General features: G+C 43.6%; 1 protein-coding gene and 1 pseudogene across 1 annotated transcript in view; one reads left to right on the plus strand and one right to left on the minus strand.

Annotated features, from left to right (window-relative positions):
• The window catches only part of FGD1 (FYVE, RhoGEF and PH domain containing 1), a 68,972-nt gene extending 54,694 nt beyond the window's left edge, over positions 1-14,278 (minus strand). Inside the window, exon 1 of the mRNA XM_006875258.1 lies at positions 13,870-14,278. Coding sequence (XP_006875320.1) covers positions 13,870-14,176 — 307 coding nt within the window. The 5' untranslated portion in view covers positions 14,177-14,278. The remainder of the gene's footprint in view (positions 1-13,869) is intronic.
• Positions 14,175-25,194, plus strand: part of LOC102823553 — a 47,940-nt pseudogene continuing 36,920 nt past the window's right edge.

Raw genomic sequence — 25,194 nt, forward strand, 5'->3', positions numbered from 1 at the left:
CCATAGCGACCCTGTACAGGGTTTCCGAGGGTGTAAATCTTTACGGGAGTAGAAAGCCTCATCTTTCTCCCGCGGAGCAGCTGGTAGTTTCGAACCGCCGACCTTAAGGTTTGCAGCCCGATTCGTAACCACTACGCTAAATATTGTCAGATATATATAGTGCTTGAAGATGAGCCTCTCAGGTTGAAAGGCACTCAAAATATAACTGGGAAGAGCTGCCTCCTCAATGTAGCGTTGACTGTGATGACAAAAATGGAGTAAAGCTTTTGGGACCTTCATTTGCTCATAGGGTGCAACTCAAAACAAGGAGAAACAGCTGAAAATATCCATTAATAATTGGAACATGGAATATACAACATATGAATATAGGAACATTGGAAGTTGTCAGATGAAATGGAATGCATAAAGACTAGGCATTAGTGAGCTGAAATAGACTGACATTGGCCATTTTGAATCTGACATTCATATGGTATACAATTCTGGGAATGCCAAATTGAATTCATCATCAAAAAGAACATTTCAAGATTAAGTATGAAGTATATTGCTGTCTGTGATAGGATAATATCCATATGCCTGCAAGGAAGACCAGTTAATACGCACTAATTACTAAAGCCAGTGATGATTAATTTAAGAATTCTATCAAATTCTTCAGCCTGGAATCTATCAGACATGCAATCAAGATGTAAAGGATGGAAACAAAAAGGAAGGATCAGTAGTTCGAAAATACTGCTTTGTTGATACAAATGATGTTGAAGATCACATGATAGAATCTTACAAGATCAATTACTTATTCATTGCAAATACCTTTTTTAAACAACATAAAAGATGACTATATACATGTAATTTGTTGTTGTTGTTAAGTGCTGTGGAGTCGGTTCTGACTCATAGTGACCCTGCACAGGGTTTCCGAGGCTGCACATCTTTATGGGAGCAGAAAGCTCTTTCTCCCGTGGAACAGCTGATAGTTTCAAAATGCCAACCTTGAGGTTAGCAGCCCGATTCGTAACCACTATGCTACCAGAGCTCCTAGATGGAATACTAAGAAATCAAACTGACTACATCTGTAGGAAGAGATGGTGGAAAAGCTCTGTATCATCAACCAAAAAAGAAGGTCTGGAGCAGACTGTAGAACAGATTATCAATTTCTTCCTTCTTTTTTTTTTCTCCTTCCATCTTTTTTTGAAGCTTTCTACATCATTCAATAATTTGCCCAGAGAATTCTTCAATAACGAAAGTCGAGACTTGAATTTTTTTTAGTTCCCCCAGCTTGAGAAATGCTGAGTGTGTTCTTCCTTTTTGGTTTTCTGACTCCAGGTCTTTGCACATTTTGTTGTAATATTTGATTCTGTCTTCTCGAGCTGATCTTCGAAATTTCCTGTTCAGCTCTTGAACCTCCTCATTTCTTCCATTTGCTTTAGCATCTCTACGTTGGAGAGCAACTTTCAGTGTCTCTTCTGACATCCATTTTGATCTTTTCTTTCTTTCTTGTCTTCTCAATGACTTTTTGCTTTTTTCATGTATGATATTGATGTCATCCCACAACTCTTCTGGTCTTCAGTCTTTAGTGTTTAATGTATCAAATCTGTTCTTCAGATGATCTCTAAATTTAGGTGGAATATATTCAAGGTCATATTTTGGCTCTTATGGACTTGTTTTCATTTTCTTCAGCATCAGTTTGAATTTACATCTGAGCAATTGATGGTCTGTTCCACAATCTGCCCCTGGCCTTGTTTTGACTGATGCTTTCCGGTTAACCACCTAAGTCTACTTGTGAGTGGAAGTGGGAGAAATGCAGCAATGGAGACATAGGCTGAGCTTGGCCATGTTCCCTAGGCACCCATTGACCTGGAGTTGAGAGAGAGAAGAGGAAGGGCTAGCTGGTCTGAAGTTTAGGAAGTTGTGAGCCAAGTTGTTTAGCCAAGTCCTGAGCCCATGGCACTGACCTAGTCCCTGGGGCTAGGGCTGAGAGTGAAGTGGAAAGCTGGTCTGAAATGCAGGGGGGTGTGCGAGAACACCAAACTTGCAGCTAGTACCAATTTAACTTAGCTTGGAAAGTTAGTTGACCAGAACTTGAACCGAGGAAAAGAAAGATGCTTGATACTGAGAGCAAGTGCAAATTATGACAATTTGATGAAGTAGACTTTTGCCTATGAATTCAGTGACTCAAAATGGGAATCCTCCCGAAATGAGAGGATCCTTCTTATCAAGGAACAACCTTGTTACTCAGTGTACTGGGATGTAGGGATGAGAAATTTAGACATTGGCTATCAAAAATGGGGGTGGGCCCACTGAATAGTTATCATCTTGTCTAGATGGGTCTGGTGAAAGGAGATGGAGATAAGATTCATAAGATTCAGTAGTGAATAACTGTTATCATGACTAATCATGACTGTCACAATTGTAAAGGTAGAAGTTTTGTAACAAAAAAAAGGGGAGTGATTAATCTTACAGTCCAGAAACAGAGGACCCTAGGACCATCAAGAGAGGAACACACAAATAGAATGTGGGACCTTATCCAGAGAAGCAGCAGCACCAGAAATGGAGGTAGAGATGGGGACATGGAGGACTCTAGATTCATCAACTAAGAAGAGAAGGACTAAGAACTGGTGGCCAGGAGCAGACTTGCAGAATGTGCCCTTTGGAGATGTAATTTATTATATATGCCTGAGTGGGTTTTTTTGTTTGTGTGTTTTTTAAAAAAAAAAAAAAAGCTAAAGTGGATAAAGAGAAATACTTTTAACTGATGGTATATGGAGGGGATTATAAACAATAATCAATGTAATGAAACAAGTTATATGAATTGTTGAATGTGAAACTGATGATGTGCCCTGTAAACTTTCACTCAACCCACAATAAAAACCTTAAATTAAAAAAAAAAAAATGGGGGTGGGCTACAAATGCACAAAGTGGCTGGCTTACAAGCTTTCATGAGTGTGCTTAGTTGCAGAATGAGGGGGTAAGGTAGAATCCCTACTCAATAGTTTCCTTCTTTCCCAGAGGGAATGGGGGACGAAGGTGATAGGATATTATGACTCACTTGTGAATAATTATTAGCAGGATTAATTGTGATTGTCACAGATGTCATTGCAGAAGATGTGTAACTAAAGGAGGAGAGTAGTTAATCTTTCAGTAAAGGAACAGAGGATCCCAGGACCATCAAGAAGGAAGATCATGAATGGAGCAGGAGATCCCTACCTATAAAAGTGGTGACAATAGAGCCAGTGACTGTGTGCCTGTGGACAGGAGGGTGGCTAGCAGAATGTGCCCTCTGGACATTTAAAGGAATATATACATATATTTTGTTTTATAAGTATACATCAAATATTTTTACCTTGTTTGTTTGTGAAATATAAGATGTAAATGGGGAGCCATAGGGAGGAAGTAGGATAAATGCTGTTGCAGGGAGAGGATTGTAATCATTGAGATGAAACAAGGTGTATGGTTTGTTGAATGTAAAGCTGAAGATCTTGTTTGTAAACTTTCACCCAATTCACAATAAAAAGTTTAAAAAGAAAAAGATGGAAAGAATACAGAGAATCACTGTACCAAAAAGAGATGTCATATGATCAAGAATCAATGATACTGAGGGCAGAACTCACACCTGCACTGAAGGCATTGATGATAATCATGGCTGTAGCAATTGACAGAATACAAATAGAAATGTTTCAGCAAACTGAAGCACTTCAGGAGGTGCTCAGTCATGTATGCCAAGAAATTTCAAGGATAGCTACCTGGCCAACCAATTGGAAGAGATGCATATTTGTGTCCATTCCAAAGAAAGATTACCCAGTGGAATGCGGAAAAATATCATTAATATCACATGGGAATAAAATTTGTCTGAAAATATTTTTTAAATGATTCTTTAGCACAGTGATAGGAAGGAATTCAAGCTATATTCAGAAGAGGACGTGGAACTAGGGATATCACTGCTGATGCCAGAGAATACCAGTGCTTTATTGACTATGCAAAGGCTTTTGACAGTGTGTTGTTGTTTAGTGCCACCGAGTCGTTTCTGAGTCATAGCGACCCTGTATAGGGTTTCCGGGGAAGACAAATAATGGATAACATTGCAAAGAATGAGTAGTCCAGAACACTGAATTGTGCTTAGAAGGAGCCAAGAAGCAGTTGTTAGAACAAGGGGATACTGAATACGTTTAAATCAGGAAAGGTGTGTGCCAGGGTTGAATCCTTTCATCATACTTATTCAATCTGTATGCTGAGGAACAACATGGCATCAGGATTAGTGAAAGGCTCATTAACAACCTGCGATATGCAGATGACACAAGATTACTTGCTAAGAGTGAAGAATATCTGAAACACTTACTGATGAAAATCAAAGATTACATCTTTTATTATGGATTGCACCTCAATGTAAAGAAAATGAAAATCCTCACAACTGGACCAATAAGTAACATGATAAATGGAGAAAAGACTGAAATTGTCAAAGACTTCATTTTGCTTGGATCCACAATCAATGCTCATGGAAGCAGCACCTCCCACCCCCAACATCCCAGCAACCAGCAAAGAATCCACCCCCCTTTAGTATGGGTTCTTTTTCTTAGTCTTTTACAGTAGTGGTCCTATGTAGTATTTCTCTTTTTGTGACGGACTAATTTCACTCAGCATAATGTCCTCAATGTTCATCCATATTATGCAGTGGCTTGCAGCTTCCTTGTTATTCTTCAAGGCAGCATAATATTCCATTGTGTGTATGTACCACAGTTTGTTTATCCATTCTTCAGTTGATGGGCACTTTGGTTGTCTCCATCTTTTTTGTAATTGTAAATGGTGCTGCTATGAACATTGATGTGCATATATCTACTCCTGTTATGGCTCGTATTTCTTGTGGGTAAATACCAAGTAGAGGAATTACTAGATCATAGGGTATTTCTATTTACAATCTTCTGAGGAAGCGCCATATTGCTTTCCAGAGAGGTTGGACCATTTTGCAGTCCCACTAGCAAGGCAGGTGTGTCCCAGTCTCTCCACATCCCTGCAAGCATTTATTGGCCTCTACTTTTTTAATCTTTGCTGTTATTGCTGGTGTGAAATGGTATCTCATTTTTGTTTTGATTTGCATCTCTCTAATGGCTAGTGATCATGAACATTTCTTCATGTTTGTTGGCTGCCTGGATCTCCTCCTTGGTGAAGTGTCTGTTCATGTCCTGTGCCCATTTTTTAATTGGGTTATTTGTCTTTTTCTTGTAGAGGTGTTGTAGTTTCATATATATTTTAGAACTAAGTACCTTGTCTGATGTCATTGCAAAAGATCCAATGCATTATTATCCCACAGCGCCACAACAGGACTCAGCCAAAAAAAAAAAAAAAAAAAAAACACCTCACAGATACACACACACACACACACAAATATATAAAAGGACATACAGAAACTAGAATATTAAAGCATGCACAAGACAAACCTTTTGGCCAAAGACAGTCAGGCAGACAGGCGCATGTGTGAGCACACACACTCACAAGCCACACAATTATGTGAGAGCACAGAGTCAATTTCTCTTCCAGTTGCTTTGTTTCTGTGAAGGCCTGGCCACCTTCCCCCTGAGTCTCTGGGTCTGAGGCCAGAGAAGGATATGAAAGGGTAGTAGCTCCACCCCCAGGAGGGGCTGGGGACTTTAGAGGACAGGAAAGGAAGAGAGACTTCAGAGGACAGAAGACAGGAAGCTGGGAGCATTGGGGGCAGTAATTACCAGGTACCGGGGCTGCCACGCTGGCTGGAATTTTCCTCCCTGTAAGGACAGGGTAAGTAAGCAAACCCATTAGGGGGATGGCCCCTCTAACCCTTGTGGCAACCCCAGTGATCCCAGCATACCACCCCTATCTCCTCCCTCACACCAGAGGCCTGGTCAAATTGGAGAACAGAGACACAGAGAGATTAAGAGGGAAAAAGAAATGAGAGAGAAAGACACTGGGACAAAAACAAGGGAGGAGAAGCCAAGAAAACTAGAGATTCAAAGAAACTGAGAGATACAGAGGGAGACAGAAAAAAGGAAGGGACATGTCAGAAGGGAGGCAGAGATAAAAAGGTCCTCATGGGCATGAAAGTTAGGGAGGGATGCAGGCTCAGAAACAGCAAGGCAGAGAGCAAAAGGGGCCAGCCAGTGACACTTGTTGAATATAGCTACAATGTGCTATGCTCAGTACTAGGGGCTTTACTTATGACATTTAATACTTACTTACAACAACCCTAACCCAACACCAAATCAAAGCAAACCCACTGCTACTGAGTGGATTCAAAAGTATAGCAATCCTATATAGGACAGAGTAGAATTGTTCCATAGTGTTTCCAAAATTGTACATTTTTATGGGAGCAGACCACCTCATGCATCTCCTGAGGAGCAGCTGATGGGTTTGATCCACCAACCTTTACGTTGTTAGTAGCCCAACATCTAACCCACAGAACCACCAGGGCTCCTTGACAACTCTTGGTATTGTTGCTATTATGTGCCGTCAAGTTGGTTCGGACTCATAGTGATCCTATGTACAACAGAACGAAATACGGCCTGGTCCTACACCTTTCCTCACAATTGTTACACTTGAGCTCATCGTTGCTGCCACTGTCAGTCCATCTTGTTGGGGGTCTTCCTCTTTTTTGCTAAGCATGATGCCCTTCTCCAGGGACTGGTCCCTTCTGATAAGATGTATGAAATATGAGAGACTAAGTCTTCGTTTCTAAGGAGCATTCTGGCTGCACTTTGTCCAAGACAGATTTGTTTGTTCTGACAGTCCATGGTATTTTTAACATTCTTCTCCAACACCATAACTCAAATATATCGATTCTTTTACGGTCTTGCTTATTCATTGTCTAACTTTCACATACATATAAGGTGATAGAAAATACCATGGCTTGTCAGGTGTACCTTAGTCCTCAAACTGCCATCTTTGCTTTTGAACACTTTAAAGAGGTCTTGTGCAGCAGATTTCTTAATGCAATATGTCATTTGGTTTCTTGACATGAGTGTTAATAGTGGATCCAAGCAAAATAAAATCTTTGACAACTTCAATCTTTTCTCCAGTTATCATGGTGTTATTTATTGGTCCAGTTGTGAGGATTTTCATTTTCTTTACATTGAGGTGCACATATAGATACAAATTATCATGTTAAACAAACAAATACCCTCCTTCCTCCCCTCATTCACTCCTGGTGTGGTACTGTGGGTTAATGCGCTTCACTGCAAAGTTGGTTTGAACCACAAGGTCGGCAGTTCAAGCTCACCAGCTGCTCCTTGCTATGGGTCAGAATTGACTTGATGGCACTTAAGAACAACAAAAACCTTCTCCTTATTGTTCACCATACATTTATTGATGCCCTATTGTATGGCAGACAAATATGATGAACAGGTCCATAATGTTAAAAATGGAGAAACTAAGGCTCCCCAAGAGGTAGAGCCAGGAATGTAGAGACTCCTTCAACTACTGCCCTGCAGTCTTGTTTGCATACCTACGTGTATTTTGAGGAAATTTATGAAGGTATGAAGCCTTCCAGGTCTCAGGAACCAGCCCCAGGAGGCTGGATTCACTGCTCTATGAAGTCTAGTCTCTCCATATGAGAGAACTTAACTCTGTGGGGCCAGCCAGTGGCTGACTGCGCTTTCTGCCCTCACTCCAGACAGGTCCAAGCCCCACCCAGACAGCGTCTGGCCAGCTCCACATCTGCCTAAAGCATTTAGCTAACAGACCCCCAGAAAGCCATGGCTTGGATCTGTCTGGGATACTGTTAGCTGCTACTCACCCTTGAGGGAACAGGCAGGCACAGCCGGTCCCTCCCCCAGGAACAGAGATGCCTGAAAGAGCCAAGGAGCAGGAAAGCCAACCATCTGCAACTTGGAAGCTTCAATTCTTTCATTCCCATCTGGAAAAGCCTTTTCCTAGCTACCTTAAGTCTGTATCATTTGGTTGCACAACCCCAGGTGACTAGGAACCTAATCTGGTCTTTTCCCAGACACTCCCTTGGAATCAGCTGCTTTCCTAAAACACCCCAGCAGATTCTCCACTCCATTCCCTCTTGCCCCTCTCTTCTCCTTTCCATCCCCTTCCTTGGGTGCCCTTGATCCAGACAACAGTGAAGGAGTCAGAAGAATTTACTTTACCGATATTTGGTTTGCTTTTCAGGAGTCCTCCCTCCCTCAGTTCTTTGCAACATTCCTGGGTATCTGTAAAATGGGGCTCAGCTATATGCAAATATGCTTTGAAAAAAAGACTACTTTCTCCCCTCAAAGAAAGCTAAAGCAAAGTTTGGGCAAGTAATGAATATCCTCTGTGGGTGACTGTTGACCTCACTGTCTATATCTTTAAGGATGGGACTGGCTCCAAAACCATCCACACCGTCCCCATGAATCACTCCCAACATCTCTAGCCTGAGTCTTTGAATCATATATACAAATGTCTGCTGGCCACCTCCACCTGGATGTCTCCTTGTTGCTGTTGTTGTTAAGTGCCTTGGAGTTGGTTCCAACTCATAGTGACCTTGTATAGGGTTTCCGAGGAGTGGCTGGTGAGCTTGGACTGTTGACCTTGCAGTTCAGTGCATTAACCCACTGCACCACACCAGGACGCCAAATGTCTCTGTAAGCCTCTCTCAAACTTACATGCTTCAGACAACTTTCTCCTCAAACTGACTCCTTCTTCTGCCAAGTCACTCTAGTTGGTTTCAGAAAACAACCTGAACTCATCTTGTACTTTCTTGTCCAAGTTATTACCTAATTAGCATTCAGTCCTCACCCTCTCCATTTGCCGCTGCCCTAACCCAAGATATCATCATCTCTTGCTGAGATGACTGCAACAAGCTGCTTATCTCCCTGCTTCCACTCTTGCACTCCTACCATCTATTCTCCACATGCAGCCATGCGAAGGTTTCAAACACCCACATCTGAGCACTGTGTTCCCCAGCTTAAAAACAACAACTACAAAAATCCTTCAGTGGTTTCCTCTTTGCCCTCAGGATAAAGTTTCTTTGTCAGTCTTCTCTCTCCACTGTTCCTAACACCAGTCCCAGTTCCCAGGATGCCTCATGTCTCAGTGCCTTTGCTCCCACCACCAAACTCCCGACCTGGACTGCCTTCCATATTACTCTCTGCCTCTACAAACCTTGCTTGGCTTTTTCCTAGAGCCCTTCGTTTGGGTCAGCCCCTGCATTGGGCACTGCTGCTTACAGTCCCAGAACTGCAACTGCCTTTCAACTCTATCAAATGGCAGCTTTTTAGGAGAACTGTGAGTAGAGAGTAGACTGAGGCAGTCAGTGTTAGTGTTTATGTGGTGGAGGGATTAACTCACTACCATTTGCCTAGACACAGTGTCTTCCTTCAGTATCGGAGGTGAGTTAGGGAGACTTAAGGGGTATGAGGAGAAGGCCTCAGATGGGAAAGTCAGCCTCATTCTCCTGGCCCTAATGATGATGACGTAGTGTAGGACCATAGCTAAGTTTCTGCCTCTCTGAGCCTCTACTGTCCTAATTGGAAAACAGGCTTGACTAGTGGTTCCCACTTGGCTGTACATCAGAATCACCTGGAGAACTTAAAAAAAAAAATGTTGTTGTTGTTAGGTGCCATCGAGTTGGTACCAACTCATTTGTCCCTATACACAACAGAACGAAACTCTGCCCAGTCCTGGGCCAACCTCACAATCGTTGGCTATGCCTGACCCCATCACTGCCGCCACTATGCCAATCCACTTCATATTGGTCTAGTGGTGAGGATTTCTGTTTTCTTTATAATGAGATGCAACCCAAGTTTCAATATTCAGTAATCTGGTGCTGATAGTGTTCCACTACTATTCATAAGGTTTTCAGTGACTAAATATTCGGAACTAGTTTGTTACTCCTTCTTCCCAGTCTGTCTTTGTCTGGAAGCTCATCTGAAGCCTGTCCACCATGGGTGACCCTGCTGGTACTTAAAATACCCATGGCATAGCTTCCAGAATCACAGCAACACACCAGCTACCACAGTACGACAAACTGACAGACGAGTGGTTAAAAATACTAGGGGGCTTGAAAAAAATTCATACATGGAAAAATGGAATAGAAAGATAATGGAATTTTTCCACACAATTTTTGAATCCCCTTATTAGATTCCTAGGTTCCAACTATAAAATTTCAGAGCTCTGTGGTGGACTATGGGAATCACATTAATTATTTTAAGATGAACAGATCCCCCGGTTTGAGAAACCCAGAACCAAAAAGTGTCTAGGGGCCTTTCCAGTTCCACTTCTAATAATTCTTACAGTCTCTGAAGGCTCCAAATGAGAAGGCGTCAACTCCTTTTTCTGCCCCCCTCAGATCCCCCAACCACCCATGAAAAGGCTCTAACATCAGGAGCAATCCCTTTGGCTGAGATACGGTCAAGCCCCAAATTCTGTACCCTATATCTAGCATCTAGATGCATGGTCTAGGCCTCAACCCTGAGGTAGGCTAGTGCCTTCCCCAAAACTCCTATAAACAACTCTACACCTGGAAACCCCTCTTCAACTTTCTCAAAGCCCTCTCTGGGTGGGATCTCACTGGGTCATAGCAGTAACCAAATGAAACTTTATGTTTAATCAATCTGAAAAACGGACACAAAAACAATCGCTTCTCTCCTCCCTACTGGCCACCATCCAGCCCCCTCAGGTCAACAGGGTAACTAAAAGAGAAAGCACTTTGTAGCAATCCAAGGCTTCTCATATGGATAAAATGTAATTATTAGTTTTAAAAACCTCGCACCCCCCCCCCCAGCAGAATAAGTTGCTAGACCCTAAGGATGGTGATTCAATAAAGACCTCAGCAGTCTGTGGGAAGAACTCAGGAAGCACACAGATGTCTTAACACGTGAACCAAAATGCTTCAACCCTTTCATTGAAGTTCAGGAAACCCTATCTCTTTTACACACACACACCCACACACACCTTACAACCACCAACCCTGTCCTCTTTTGGCCAATTATAGATGAGTCCCATGGAGAAAGAAGCAGCAAGTCACTCGAGGCTTTCTACTCCCGGGCAGGCTGGGCAGTGGGGGAGGCGAGACTCTCATGTCCATGCTGCTGTGAATCACATGGCCCAGTGCCCGCCTGCCAGGGCCTGAGTAATTCCTCTGCCTCCTCTTCAGAAGGTTTCTCTTTTCCTTCTTTTTTTCCTTGTCTTTTAGCTCCCAGTTACTGAGGGCTTAGACCATGGTGCAGACTCTGCAACCATTATCTCATAGACTCTTCATGGCATTCTCTAGATGAAGAAATTGAGGCACAGAGAAGGGAAGTCACTCACTCAGGGTAACACAGTAATCACTAATCAGGAATTTTGGGATGGGTGGCCAGGTCCTTCCCTGGTACCCTTATTTTCAATCCTTACTTTGGATTTTAAAAAAAAAAAAAAGACACCCACCATGCAATGTTAGAAAAAGAACCCTAGGAAATTTGTATTGCCTTTTTGGGGAGGAAGGGAGTGTTTTTGGAAGAATTTTGTGATTTGTAATTTACAAGAATTGGTGGGAGGGCAGAAAAATATTTAGAATTACCACTATAATGATTAGGGAGGTGAGACCAGGAGCCAACAGGGTAACTAAAAGAGAAATATATTGCCCAGCTCAAAAACCAAGAGTATCTGTTGTTGTTAGGTGCCGTCGAATCACTTCCAACCCATAACGGCCCTGTATAGGGTCTCCAAGGAGCAGCTGGTGAGCTTGAACCACCAACTTTACAGTTTAAAGGACTTTGCTGTCTGATGCATTAGCTCACAGTGCCACACCAGGACTTCAGTTGCTCTTCTCTTAAATGGTTACTGAGGATCCACTATATCCTTAGTACCCTTTCAGACATTTGTTCAACAAGGATTTATTGAGCACTTACTGTATGCTAATCACTGTGTTAATTGCTCTTCTCTTAGACAATAGTTACTATTATATTCTCTCTTAGTATCTGTTAAGACTTTTGTTCAACAAGGATTTTTTGAGCACCTAGTCACTGTACTAAGGAGCTCTGATAGCATAGTGGTTATGAATCGGGCTGTGAATCTTAAGGTCAGCAGTTTGAAATTACCAGCTGTTCTGCGGGAGAAAGATGAGGCTTTCTACTCCCGTAAAGATTTATAGCCTTGGAAACCCTGTACAGGATCGCTGTGAGTCAGAACCGACTCCACGGCACATCACGATGACGAGTCACTGTACTACTAATCACAGGGCATACAACAGTGAACAAAACAGATACAATCCCTTTGCTTATGGAGCTCATTCTAACGGAGTTAAAAACAGGCAATAAACATGCATATACCATAAGATAATTTCAGATTGCATTAAATCCAAAGATGGAAACACAGTGGTAGTTGCAAAGGAGAATTGCAAGTGGCCCTACTAAAATGATCAGGGAAGGTCTCTTGGAGGAGGTGACATCTGAGTTGAGACCTGAAAGAGCTGGGAAAGAGCTGCCAGGCTGAGGGAAAATCAAATGCAAAGGCCCTGAGGTGCGAGTACTTGTGGCACTGTGCTGGGATCTAAAAGAAGGTGCTGCAGTAAAGTGAATAGCCCAGTCCACACAATCAGTCTGTCAAGAGGAGGTTAAAAGCCTGCAAGAGCAACACACAGGGCAGAAAGAGCATTAAAGGCCTGTTGTCTCCAGTCCACTTAAAGGGAGTCCCTTGAAAACTCCATGACTAGCTCAAGGTCACAACAGCAGCAAGGGGCACATCTTACCCATGCTTTCTGTTTCTTCCCTGCTACCTGGCGCCGGGCAACAGTTCCAAAGACCTATGGAGTCTGGAATGTGAGCCCCCCAGTAACTAAACAACTCCTTCAGGGTTTTTCCAGTGGAAGGCACTGCTGTTCCTCCACAGTTCCTGAGCCCAGTTCATTCCTACAAGGGGGAGGCCCTTCTGGACTCCTCAGGCACTCAGATCTGTACAGCACAAAGGCCTCCCCTAGCCTGACCTAGAGCTGTGCCAACTCTGCAAACCCAAGCTTAAGCATCCTGATTTCTGCTTAGAATCTAGTGGCCCACAGTTCTTCAGCTCTTCTATATCCGGCCTCTGCCCCCCTGACCTGATACTGTTGTTGCCGGCCTACCCATCAGCTTCTTCACCCCTCCCCTTCAGCCGACCCTCAAGGCCCACCTTTCTTTCATTAGTACCTTCAACTCCTGTCTTTCCTTGTCCTCCTGCCACATACACCTGGCAAAACCCCAACCTTGGATCAATCCACCATCTCCTCCCCTCCTTTTTTTTTCCACTCACACTCCCGGGCTGCTGAATACTACAGGAGAAAATCACATAAGCAGAAGGACTAACATTACTTTTATGATCTCCAACCTTAGTTTGGGAAAGTGGAAAGACTACAGACTTTGGAATGAAACAGATCTTTGCTCCATACTAGCTGTGTGACCCTAGATAAGTTATTTAACTTCTCTGAGCCTCTGTTTCCTCATATGCAAAACAGGGCTAATGATATTTACTTCATAGTTGGTTTGAGGCTTAAATGAAAACACACGATGATAAAATATCCAGCGGAGTGCTTGGCTCACTATAGGAGCTTGGGAAATGGAAGACTCCTTTTCTCTTGTTCCCCTAACCAAATCCCATTTCTGCCATGCAATACTGTCCCTTGTTCTTCGTGTGCTCCTTCTCCCATTAGCCCCAGCAGACAGAAAAGAAGGGAGTTGAAGGAACTGAGAGGCACAGGGGACAGAGAGAGGAAGGAGAGACAGAGGTTGGAAGGATGGAACTTAAGGCCAAGGGGCCAGGGGAGGGGGGTGCAGGTTGAGCCCCCACCCCCACCCCGAAGGACCAGGCCAGGATGAACCAGTTGGCCCCAAGGTGAGGCTTAAAGGGCCCGTGACCAAGAACCTGTTCCCAGTTCCAAGAGATGGCCCGAGATCCCACGCTCTCTCGATCACTCACCAGTCCGGGGCTGCAAGCCCTCCAGGTGGTAGGAGAAGCGCAGGGCCCGATGGTGCTGTGGGCTGGGCCCGCAGGGCAAGACCCGGGGGCCTGGAGCAGCTCCCGAGCTGGCGTCCGAGGGCCCGGCAAGCTGGGAATCCGGGGGCCCGCTAGGAGCCGAGACCGAGCCCCTGGGCACCGGCAGTACGGACTCTGGAACTCCAAGGTCCAAGTCGGCATAGGCCAGTAGAGCAGCGCCCGGGGAGTTAGCGGCCGGGTGTTCGGACTCCGAAGGCCCAGCGCCCCCAGGGGCTCGGTGGCCATGCATGGTCCAGGCCTGGGCGCGGGGCCCAGGCTCCCCGCTTGGTTCCAGCTCCTGGGGCGGAGGCACGGGCTGTGGAGGCCCGGCGCCGGGCAGATCTGCGGCCTCAGGCTCCGGTAGGGGGGTGGGGGGGCTGGGACGCGGGGGGCGGGGCTGCGGACTCAACCCCACTGCGGAGGCTCAAGCCCCCGGCCCCGGCCCGAGCCAGCAGCGGTGGCAGTGATGGTAGTATCAACAGCAGCCGCGGCCACTGCCGCCGCTGTGCCAGGCATCGCCGCCCGGGCCTCGCGTGGGGAGTGGGCTCAGCGGGGCCGGGGACCCGCTGGGGAACGCAGTCTAGGAGGCAGCAGCTAGGAGAAGGTCGAGAGACTGCGCCCGGCGTGGGCTTTCCAGTGGGTGGAGAGCCACTTCCGTGGACCTGGGACGATTGGTCGGTTAGATCTGAGTGTGGGTCTCTTCTTTCTCCCTGAATGGGAATCGATCTGGCCAATCCAGGCTGGTCGGAAAGGGTTCTTCCTCCCGCCGCAGCGGAGGCTGGGGGACTGAGGGGAGGAAAAAGGAGACGGCCGTGGCCGGGGGCGCGCTTGTGCGCCGCGCGCTGTGGGGCTCGCCCTCAGCCAGTCCTCCCCGCCCCCCCGCTCCGCCCCCCTCCAAGATGCTCCCGCCACGGGGGAGGAAAAAAGGCTTGGGCCCAATTCCACTATCCTCTGCAGTCTCAGCCTAGGTTTCAGCTGCGGCTGGCGGGAAGCAGCCCGGGAAAGGGGGTGGAGAGGCAGGAGCTGTAGCCAAGACAGCCGCAGCCACAGTGGCACTAGGACCCAGTTATGGGGCTCCGCCCCCTCTCCTGGGATTTGGGTTAGGCCACGCCCATTCACACGGCCCGCCTTACTTCTTGCTGCGACCCCGCCCTTAAGGCCCTTCTCAGCCATCTGAAAATTCCCCTTTCAGTTTGTTTTCCCTATCTAGCAAGGTTGGCGGTTCAAACCCAACAGCCATTCCTTGGAAACCCTATACAGGGTTGCTATGAGTTGGAACAACACTTACCGCAAATCCAGGGTAGGGAAGACCATAGAATTGATCCATTTGAGTTACAGTATGCATCAATATGGAGAAGAATATTAAAAGTACCATGGACTGTCAGAAGACCAAACAAATCTATTTTGGAAAAAGTACAGCCAGAATGCTCCTTAGAAGCCATGACGGCCAGACTTCGTCTCTCATACGTCCGGACTTATTATCAAGAGAGACAAGTCTCTAGAGAAGGACATCAAGCTTGGTAAAGTAGAGGGTCATCAAAAAAGAGGAAGACACCCAAGATGGACTGGCATGGTGCTGGCAGCAATGGGCTCAAGCGCAACAATGATTGTGAGGATGATGCAGGACCAGCAGTGATTCATTCTGCTGTTCATAAGGTCACCGTGAGTCCGACTCAATGGCACCTAACAACAACATCCCACCCTGGTCCCTCACAGACAACAAGGACTCTGGGCTCCACTCCCCAAATCTACACTTCATTCCCATCTCAGGTCTTCCTTCCTCTACTCACCCTTCAGTCTCATTTCCATAAGTCACTCCACATGTCCCAGAGTTTCCCTAGGGTTTACTGGTCTTTGATAACCCTTCTCTCTGCTCAGACCAGATCCCATTTTAAGTCTAGCTCGATGGCAAAACTGACCAATCCCCTTGTTATTGCTCCATACATGTTATCTGCATAGTCCCACACCCACATGGATGCCATGTTCCTTATTTATGTTATTAACAAACTATCCAATCCTTTTGGTGGGTCATAAGCACCTCATTTGCATAGTCCCATCCAATCATTTGGTGAGAGTTACAAAGATGGTTAGAGGGGCCATATTAAACAATGCACTGCACCACAGTATGTTTCAGTGAAGTTTTTTGTTTCATATATATAAGTCTTATAGCGAGGTGCTGTGGGTTAATGCGCCAGACTGCAAAGCCATTTGAACTGCAAGGTCGGAGGTTCAAGTTTACCAGTCGCTCCTCGGAAACCCTATACAGGGTCGCTATGAGTCAGAACCGACTTAACGTCACTTAACAATGACCACATAATGAATGTGTGTACAACAGAACAAAACACTGCCCAGTCCTGTCCCAATCTTACAATCATAGGTACACTTGAGTCCATTGCTGCTGCCTTTGTGCCAATCCATTTCATTGGGTGTCTTCCTCTTTTACGCTGACCCTCCACTTTACCAAGTATGATGTCCCGACTCATAGCGACCCTTTATAGGGTTTCCGAGCTTGAACGGCTGACCTTGTGGTTCAAACTGACCTTGCATTCCAGTGTATTAACCCACAGTGCCATACCAGGTATTAACCCACAGTGCCATACCAGGACTCCAATGCAATGCACATAGGGGGTTTTAACATTTTTGTAGAAAAATTCTAAAAGTTCTTAATCCGTTTTTCCTTGAACTTTTTAAAGCCCCCTTGTATGTGAATTTAATCACAATGAAATAATGTCTCTTTTATAGGTCCAAAACATGCTGAGATGTACTGTATTGAAAGGCTTTAAATTTGGGATTGACACGGTCTGGTGTGGCAATTCACGATAATGCACTGGACAGCAAGGTCAGTTTGAATTGCAAGGTTGGCAGTTCAAACCCACCAGCCACTCCTCAGAAACCCTATACAGGGTCTCTTTGAGTTGGAATCGACTCGATGGCACCTAACAACAACAAAATGGTCTAGTTAACATTGCAAAAGTATTACTTTGGCTGCTATGGACTGGATTGGAAGTAAACAAGGTTAGGAACCTACTGCCGTTAGAGAGAAATGAAGTAAGTCAACTTAGGTGGTGGCAGTAGAGATGGAGAGAGGTACACAGATTTGAGAGATATTTAGAATTGAGAGGGCTTGGTAAGGGGGCTTGTAAGGGAGAGATAAAAAGGAATCAAGATGATTCCTAAAGATCTGTGGTAGTGAGGCCAGGCCATTCATTTAGATGAGGAAAACAGAAAGAGGAACACATTTTCAGGAGATCAAGAGTTCAAGTTTGGACATGTTAGGGTGAACATGCCCTTGAGATTTTCAAGTAGAAAAGTCAAGTAAGTTGAACCACTGATCGTGTGGTTCAAACAGACCCTGCAGTCCAGTGCATTAACCCATAGTGCCACACTAGGGCTTCAAATAGATACATTGATAGGAATGAAAATTGATGCAGCCATTCTAGAAAATAGCTGGACATTTTCTAGTAAAGTTGAGTGATGCGTATCTGTTCTGGAGCAGTGGTTGTCACAGAGTGGTTCAGGGATCCTGGGTAGTGGTGGTGGCTGTATGCCAAGGAGTCGGTTCTGACTCATAGTGACCCTGTACAGGGTCTCTGAGGCTGCAAATCTTTACGGGAGCAGAACGCCTCATCTTTTTCCCGCAGAACAACTGGTAATTTCTCACTGCTGACCTTAAGGTTTGCAGCCCGTTTCGTAACCACTATGCTACCAGAGCTCCTTAGGGATCCTGGGTTGTTGTTGTTGTTAAGTGCCATTGAGTCGGTTCCGACCCATAGCGACCCTGTACAGGGTTTCCGAGGGTGTAAATCTTTACGGGAGTAGAAAGCCTCATCTTTCTCCCGCAGAGCGGCTGGTAGTTTCGAACCGCTGACCTTAAGGTTCGCAGCCCGATTCGTAACCACTACGCTACCAGAGCTCCTTAGGGATCCTGGGTAGGGGAAGTAAAAACCATAATAGTGGTTAGGAATCTTTCCATGTTGGAAAATATAGCTATTTTCATTAAAATGTGTTGTTTATATTAATGTGTTTATTACTGTTATTTTATTTTAAATGTCATTTCTTTAAACTTTATTCATTTTATTTCTAACACAATAAATATCCACTGATATAACCCACATAAACCAAAGCTGTTTGTGGTCTTCAATGATTTTTATGAATGTAAAGGCCAAAGTTGGAGAACTCCTCTCTTAGAAACTCTTGTTCATGTGTATTGGGAAACACGTATAAGAATGGTCCCCAAAGCTTATTGTAATAAGGAAATGGGATGAATAAAGTAGAATACTATAAGGAAATTAAAAAAATATATTGAACAGTAGCTATGTGTATCAACATGGAGAAGTTCAGGAAACCTAATGTTGGTTTAAAAAAAAGTTTATAGAAGAATTTATATAAGTTGAAAAGCATGCAAAATTAAACAATATAGACGTAATTATATGCCATAGAGCCCATAGAGAAAAGCAAGGGAATGAAAAATGAAAAGTTCAGAACAATTGTTACCTTAGTGTGAGGAAGGAGATGAGATTAGAAAAGGTTACACAGGAGGTTTTGTAATTAGCAAATTATCTGTTGTGATTCTGGATCTTAGGTACATAGGTATTTGTTTTATTATTATTAATCAAACTGTAAATACATATATATATATATATATATATGTTGTTAAGTGCTGTCAAATTGATTTTGACTCACTGACTCAGCGACCCAGTAGGGTTTTTGAGAAGTGGCTGGCGAGCTTGAACCATCAACCTTGTGGTTCAAACCGACCTTTCTATGGATATTCTAGAATTTATGATGTATATTATAAAAATAAAATAATTTTTTTAAAAACCAAGAGTAATTGGGCAGAGTGCTGGTAGGATAGGATGTAAATTGTTACAGGATCCTCACTGAAGTCAGAGGAAACAGAACACCTCCCCACACCCCTACCTCATCCCCATTCCTGCCCTCTTAAAGTGGAGCCAGGGTGTATATAAAATTCCCTTGAGAAACTTGGCTGTGAAGGGTAACAGAACCCAGAGAGCTAGGATAATGATAGGAAGAGGGTAAAATAATTATTATTACTAATTTAAGATGGGAGCTATTGGACAATGTTTATTTGCTGCTGGGAATGATCCAGTAGAGATGATAGGTCAAAGACACAGAAGAGAAAGGGGAAGGATATATTTTCTGGGAAAGTGGAGAAGGGGTTTGAAAGCTGCAACACTGGATCTCGTTGTAACAGGAAGGAAAGATAAAAAGATGAACACAGACACTGGTAGGTGTCAAGTCCACGGTGGGAAGATGAAGGCCCTGTAAGTTTGAGACTTTTTTATTGTTAATTGAGTGAAGGTTTACAGAACAGATCATCAGTTTTACATTCAACAACTCATACACTTCATTTCATTTCAATGATTGCAATCCCGGCTATATAACAACAGTTATCCCACTTCCTTCCTGTGGTTCTTATTTCTATTCCATCCTCCTTGTTAACCCTTCTGAACCTTGTCCTTTGGTAAGTGTTGTCCTTTTGATCTTTAATGACTGACCATTCCATGGTGATCATACCTTACTAACAGTGTTGTACCACTTGACTGAAAATTGGGCTTTGAGGGTGAGTTCCATTCCAGACCTGAAGGATGGCCTCAGGTTTCTTCGGTTACTTTCTGACCAGTTAAGCCTGAACTTTTTTTTTTTTTTTTTTTTAATAATTTTGCATTTTTTCCCACATTTTCTCCCACTCTATCCAGGACCTTCTAATGTGATCCTTTTCAGAGCAGTTGGCATCATCTAGTTCTTGTTTCAGGGTCATGGAGACTGGTATTCATATGTTCCCTTAGTTCATTGGGCTAATTGATTCCAAGCATCTTCAATTTTCATCACTCTTCTTTCCTCTGCACCTGGAGAGACCAATAGTTGTACCTTAGATGGCTGCTCATGTACTTTATTTATTTATTTTCAAGGTTTTTATTGTGGATTGAGTGAAAGTCTACAGGGCACATCATCAGTTTCACATTCAACAATTCATATAACCTGTTTAATTACATTGATTATAATCCCCTCCATATACCATCAGTTAATAGTATTTCTCTTTATCCACTTTAGCTTTTTAAAAAACACACAAACAAAACAAGCCACTCAGGCATATATAATAATTTACATCTCCAAAGGGCACATTCTGCAAGTCTGCTCCTGGCCACCAGTTCTTAGACCTTCTCTTCTTAGTTGATGAATCTAGAGTCTTAAGCCGCTCCCCCTCTCCATGCCCCATCCCTGCCTCCATCTCTGGCGCTGCTGCTTCTCTGGATAAGGTCCCACATTCTATTTGTTCGTTCCTCTCTTGATGGTCCTAGGGTCCTCTGTTTCTGGACTGTAAGATTAACCACTCCCCTTTTTTTGTTACAAAACTTCTACCTTTACAAGTGTGACAGTCGCGATTAGTCATGATAACAGTTATTCACTATTGAATCTTACGAATCTTATCCCCATCTCCTTTCACCAGACCCATCTAGACAAGATGATAGCTATTCAGTGGGGACTCTTTCTTTCCCCCCACACTCTTAAACTAAGCTTAAATACTCTGAATTTTCACTGTTCATTAATCCAGGACTTGGAAGAGCCTGTGCAAATGAGAATCCCTGAAGCTTAAGCTTCATTGGCTTCTTTACAAATCTACCTTTGGCCTCTTAGAATTACCTCCTCCTCCAGTAAGCACTCTTTGATTTCCCCAAGATAAGGTTCTCTCACTGGGCTTTATTCCTGGAACTCTTTTTAAAATTTTTTATTGCGAATTGAGTGATAGTTTACATGGGAGAACATCAGTTTTCTGCTCATCATTTCATTGCAATGATTACAATATCCTCATCATTCAACAGTATTTGCGACTATTCCCTCTGTTTGTTTGTTTGTTTGTTTTTTGGGAGGGCGGTATATACACCAAAACACTCAGGAATATATAATCATTTAAACAACCAAAGGGTACATTCTGCAAGCTTGTCTCTTGGCCACCAGCACTCAGTCTTTCTCTTTCCGTGAGTCTAGAGTCCTCAGCTACTCTATCTCTCCATGTCCTCATCTCTGCCTCCATCTCTGGTGTCACTGTTTCTCTATATTCCTGGCACTCTTATAAGACTTTCTCCAGTCTCTCTGAGCTAGCTAGGACAGCCTCCTTTACGAGATAAAGAGGGTAAAGAGTCAGGACACACTTACCTTGGATGAAGGAGTATGGCACAGTGCTCAAACATGTAGACTTTCAAGTTAGGCAGACTGGAGTTTAGCTTTTGGAATCTCAGGTGCACACAACAGGATTCATCTATATCCCTGATTCATGATATACTCTTATCACTGTTGCAGGCTGGGGCTTCATTCCTAGCATCTCTTTGTGACCTTGGGCAAGTTATTCACTGTTATTTCCCCATTTGTGGACTTGAGATGGCAATAATATAACCTGGTGTGGTGTGTTAGGAAAAAGCACTGGACCACAAGGTCGGTTTGAACCACAAAGTTGGCCGTTCAAACTCACCAGCTGCTCCTTAGAAACCCTATACAGGGTCACTATGAGTCAGAACTGACTTGATGACACTTAACAACAACATTGGCGTTTGGTTCCCTGGGTAGTACAAACAGTTAAGCACTTGATTACTAGCTGACAGGTTAGCAGTTGGAGTCTACCCAGAGGTGCCTCAGAAAGACATGCCTGATGATCTTTTCCCAAAAGGTCACATCTTTGAAAACCCTAGGGAACAGTTCTACTCTGTACACATGGGGGGTACAGAATCAACTTGATGACAACTAACAACAACAACAAGCTGCAACTATGCGATTCAATGATATAATCAATGCAAATTCATGCACAGCCCCTGTGCATGTAATCTGCACTTCTATTAGGACTCTTGGTGTGGTGCTGTAGGATCAGCCCTGGACTGCTGATCAAACTCACCAGCTGCTCCTAGGAAGTCCTATGTAGGGTCGCTATGAGTTAGAACTGACTTGACAGCACACAACAACAACAACAATACTTTTATTGTGTGTGTGAATAGAGTAGTGAATATAGGTCCAGGCCCTGCCTTCCTGAGCTCAACGTCTAATGGGCATCATACAACCCAGTGTCAGCCCTGTTATATGCAATCGCTTGTGAATGGTTGTTGTGTTATAATGACTTCATCCTTTTCTTTCTACTGTATCTTATTTCTTTCTCTTCCTCCCTGTTCACCATCGCTGTCACTATCTCTCTGATACCCCCTATCTGTCTCTATTTTCCTTTCTCTTATCTGTTTACGTCTCCTATTCTCTCTCTCCTTTTTGCTCTTGCTCTCTCCCGCCATCTTAGCTATGTTGGAGGTTTCCGTGTCTCTATTCTGTCCCCATCTGATTCAGGGTCCTCATCTTGGTCTCTCTATCCTCACATGACCACATCACTGTGCCTCATCTGTTTCTGAATTTCTGTGCATTCCAGAATTTCTGTCTTTTCTGTCTCTCTTTCAATATCCTTTTAGCTCCCTTGTTTCTATTCTGTCTCTCTTTCCCCATCACTCTACCTTATTTATCTCTCAGTCCTCATCTTTCTATTTTTGTTGCTGCATTCATTTCTCTTTATTTTCCATCTAGCTTTCTTTATTCTTACCTTTTTCTGTTCCAGTTTCTGTGTCTTCATCTTCCCCCCCCCACCCCCACAATTATATTATTTGATTCTCTGTCTTTCTCACACCTATGTTGGTCTCCTTGTCCCTTTCTCCTCATCTGATTCTTTCTTCTCATTTTTCTATTGCCCCTTTTCTGTTTTGGTCACCATCTCTTACTGAGCCATTCATGTGTCTTTAGGTCTTTTATCATCTATTTTCTAGCACGTCCCCAGCTCCCCGCCCTCTTTCTCTATCACTCTTTCATTGACAAAGTAGTTAAGAGTACGCTCTCTGGTGCCAGATTGTTTAGATTCCAATCCTAGTTGTGCTATTGATGTGCTGTATGACCTTGCTGTGCCTCAGTGTCCTCATCTGTAAAATAGGGCTGTTGTTGTTAAGTGCATCAAGTCAATTCTGACTCAGCGACCCTGTATAAGGTTTCTGAGGAGCAGTGGTGAATTTGAACCACTGACCTTGAGGTTCAAACCAACCTTTTGGTCCAGTGCTTATCTATACTGCTATTTCAGGACTCCATAAAATAGGACAGATAACAGTAACTGCTTCATAGTATTATTGTGAAGATTAAATGAGTTAATACATGTATATCCCTTAGAACAATGCCTGTTTATATATATACCAAATGTTCAAAAATGCTAGCTTCTATATCATCAACATCATCCTCATTGTTATCATCATCATCTTTGTTTCTGTTCTTATCTGTCTAGTCCGAGTCTCCCCCTCATTATTTTCTTGGTTGTTATTATCTCTGTGTCTCTGTCTGCCTTCATTTTTATATAGCTGTTTTCTGTCTCTATCTCTCTCTTTCCCTACATTCTTGCATCTCTGTTGGCCCCTCTTTCTCCATCTTCATATATTTCTCTGCCCTCATCCTTCTTTGTTTCTTTATCTCCATTTCTGACTGTCTGTCCAACCTCTCTGGACAATTAGATAGGAATTGGTCTGGTAGATATTGTTGCGCTATAAAAGTGTTTAGGAAGAAGAAGTATGATTAGCAAGAGGTAAGTGGCAGGGTGTGGAATTTCATGGCTCTGCCAAATCTTCCTGAAAGATGGGGCTTCTGAGGTCAAGGTTAACACAAAACCCCTAAATTCAGCCTCGTGAAGAAAGACAAAGAATGCTTGCAGTTATTGGGAGGACCAGGAAGGGGTATTTTTCTGAGTGAAATTCCATCCGGAAGCTGGAATCCAGAGCATTTCCTGTTGTAATGTTTCTTCCAGACTTGGAGAGTCTGAACTTGCCACGTAGCATATGCACTCCATGCATATATTTCTACTGCAAAACACAAAGATACATACAGAATCCTCCACCCTTTGAAACCTAGACATGTGCAGAGACATAAAGATACAAAGAGAATCATGGACACTCACAAATGTAAATACTCAGAGACATGGAAAAAAGCACACAGAACAAATCACCCACTGGCAGAGATGTAATGTATATAAGGACACTGAGACACCCATAGAATTACTCTTTGACAGTTCAGGAGAATAGCTACACAGAGAATCATCTGGTCAATTTATTTTGAAACCTTGTTCTCTTTCAGTTTTACATGTTTATATAAACAGAAACATACCAAAGAATCATGTATAAACATACATATTCATAGAACTGTGTGAATACATATAAACAACAGTGAAAAAAAAACCTGTTGCCTTTGAGTTGATTACAACTCATAACAAATTCTTATCCAAAGCCACAAGAAATCACATAGCCATTGCTTTACTGGAAGTGCAAAATTAGCCAAACTAATTCTGGCCCCAAAATGGCAGGCATGCTACTCCTCCAGCACCTCCCTCTCTATGAAGGCACCACCAGGCACTTGAATCTATTAATCACTAGTTAAGAAATCTATTAAGCACTTGTTGTTGTTGTTAAGTGCTGTCAAGTTGGTTCCGACCCATAGCGACCCTGTACAGGGTTTCCAAGGAGCTTGCAGTTCAAATGACTTTGTAGTTTGATGCATTAGCCCAGCACTATTGTTGTGATGTACCATAGAATCGGTTCGGACTCATAGTGACCCTGTACAGGGTTTCCGAGGCTGTAAATCTTTATGGGAGCAGAAAGCCTCATCTTTCTTCCACGGAACAGCTGGTAGTTTTGAACTGCTGACCTTGAGGTTCGCAGCCCAATTCATAACCACTATGCTACTAGGAATAATCTGAAAATCAACATAACATTTTTTCCTAGAAAACCATTAAATGATAAAATTGGTATAGGAAGAAATAGATAACTTGAAAAGATGAATAAGAATTAATGAAACTGTACTGCTTGAAAGGACAAGCAGACCAACCTGGAGTGGCTAGAAGAACAGAAGATGCTTCTTGAAAGAAAGACCTACAGGAAAAATATAAAACAACATAAGACTGTTACTACAAGAACAAGCAACATGCTTGCCCAGGAAACATCAAGGCAAATGGTCGGGTCCCCTCAGTGCAAACCCCCTTCCAAAACTAAGACTCAGTGGGGATACACGCTGTGATTGGTGACCATGCTTTACACCCATAAGGGAAAGTGAGGGAAAAACAGCAATGAAGCAGTGAGCTAAGCCCTACAATGTTCAATAGACTTCTGTGAACCCGGGGTGAAGACCTGGTTGGCCAGCAGTGTGGCAAGACCTGGGGACTCTTGGGCCCAGAGTCAGTGACATAGCCACAGA

This window comes from Chrysochloris asiatica, unplaced genomic scaffold (genome assembly GCF_000296735.1).
Source record: "Chrysochloris asiatica unplaced genomic scaffold, ChrAsi1.0 scaffold00315, whole genome shotgun sequence".
Classification (NCBI taxonomy): Eukaryota; Metazoa; Chordata; class Mammalia; order Afrosoricida; family Chrysochloridae; genus Chrysochloris; species Chrysochloris asiatica.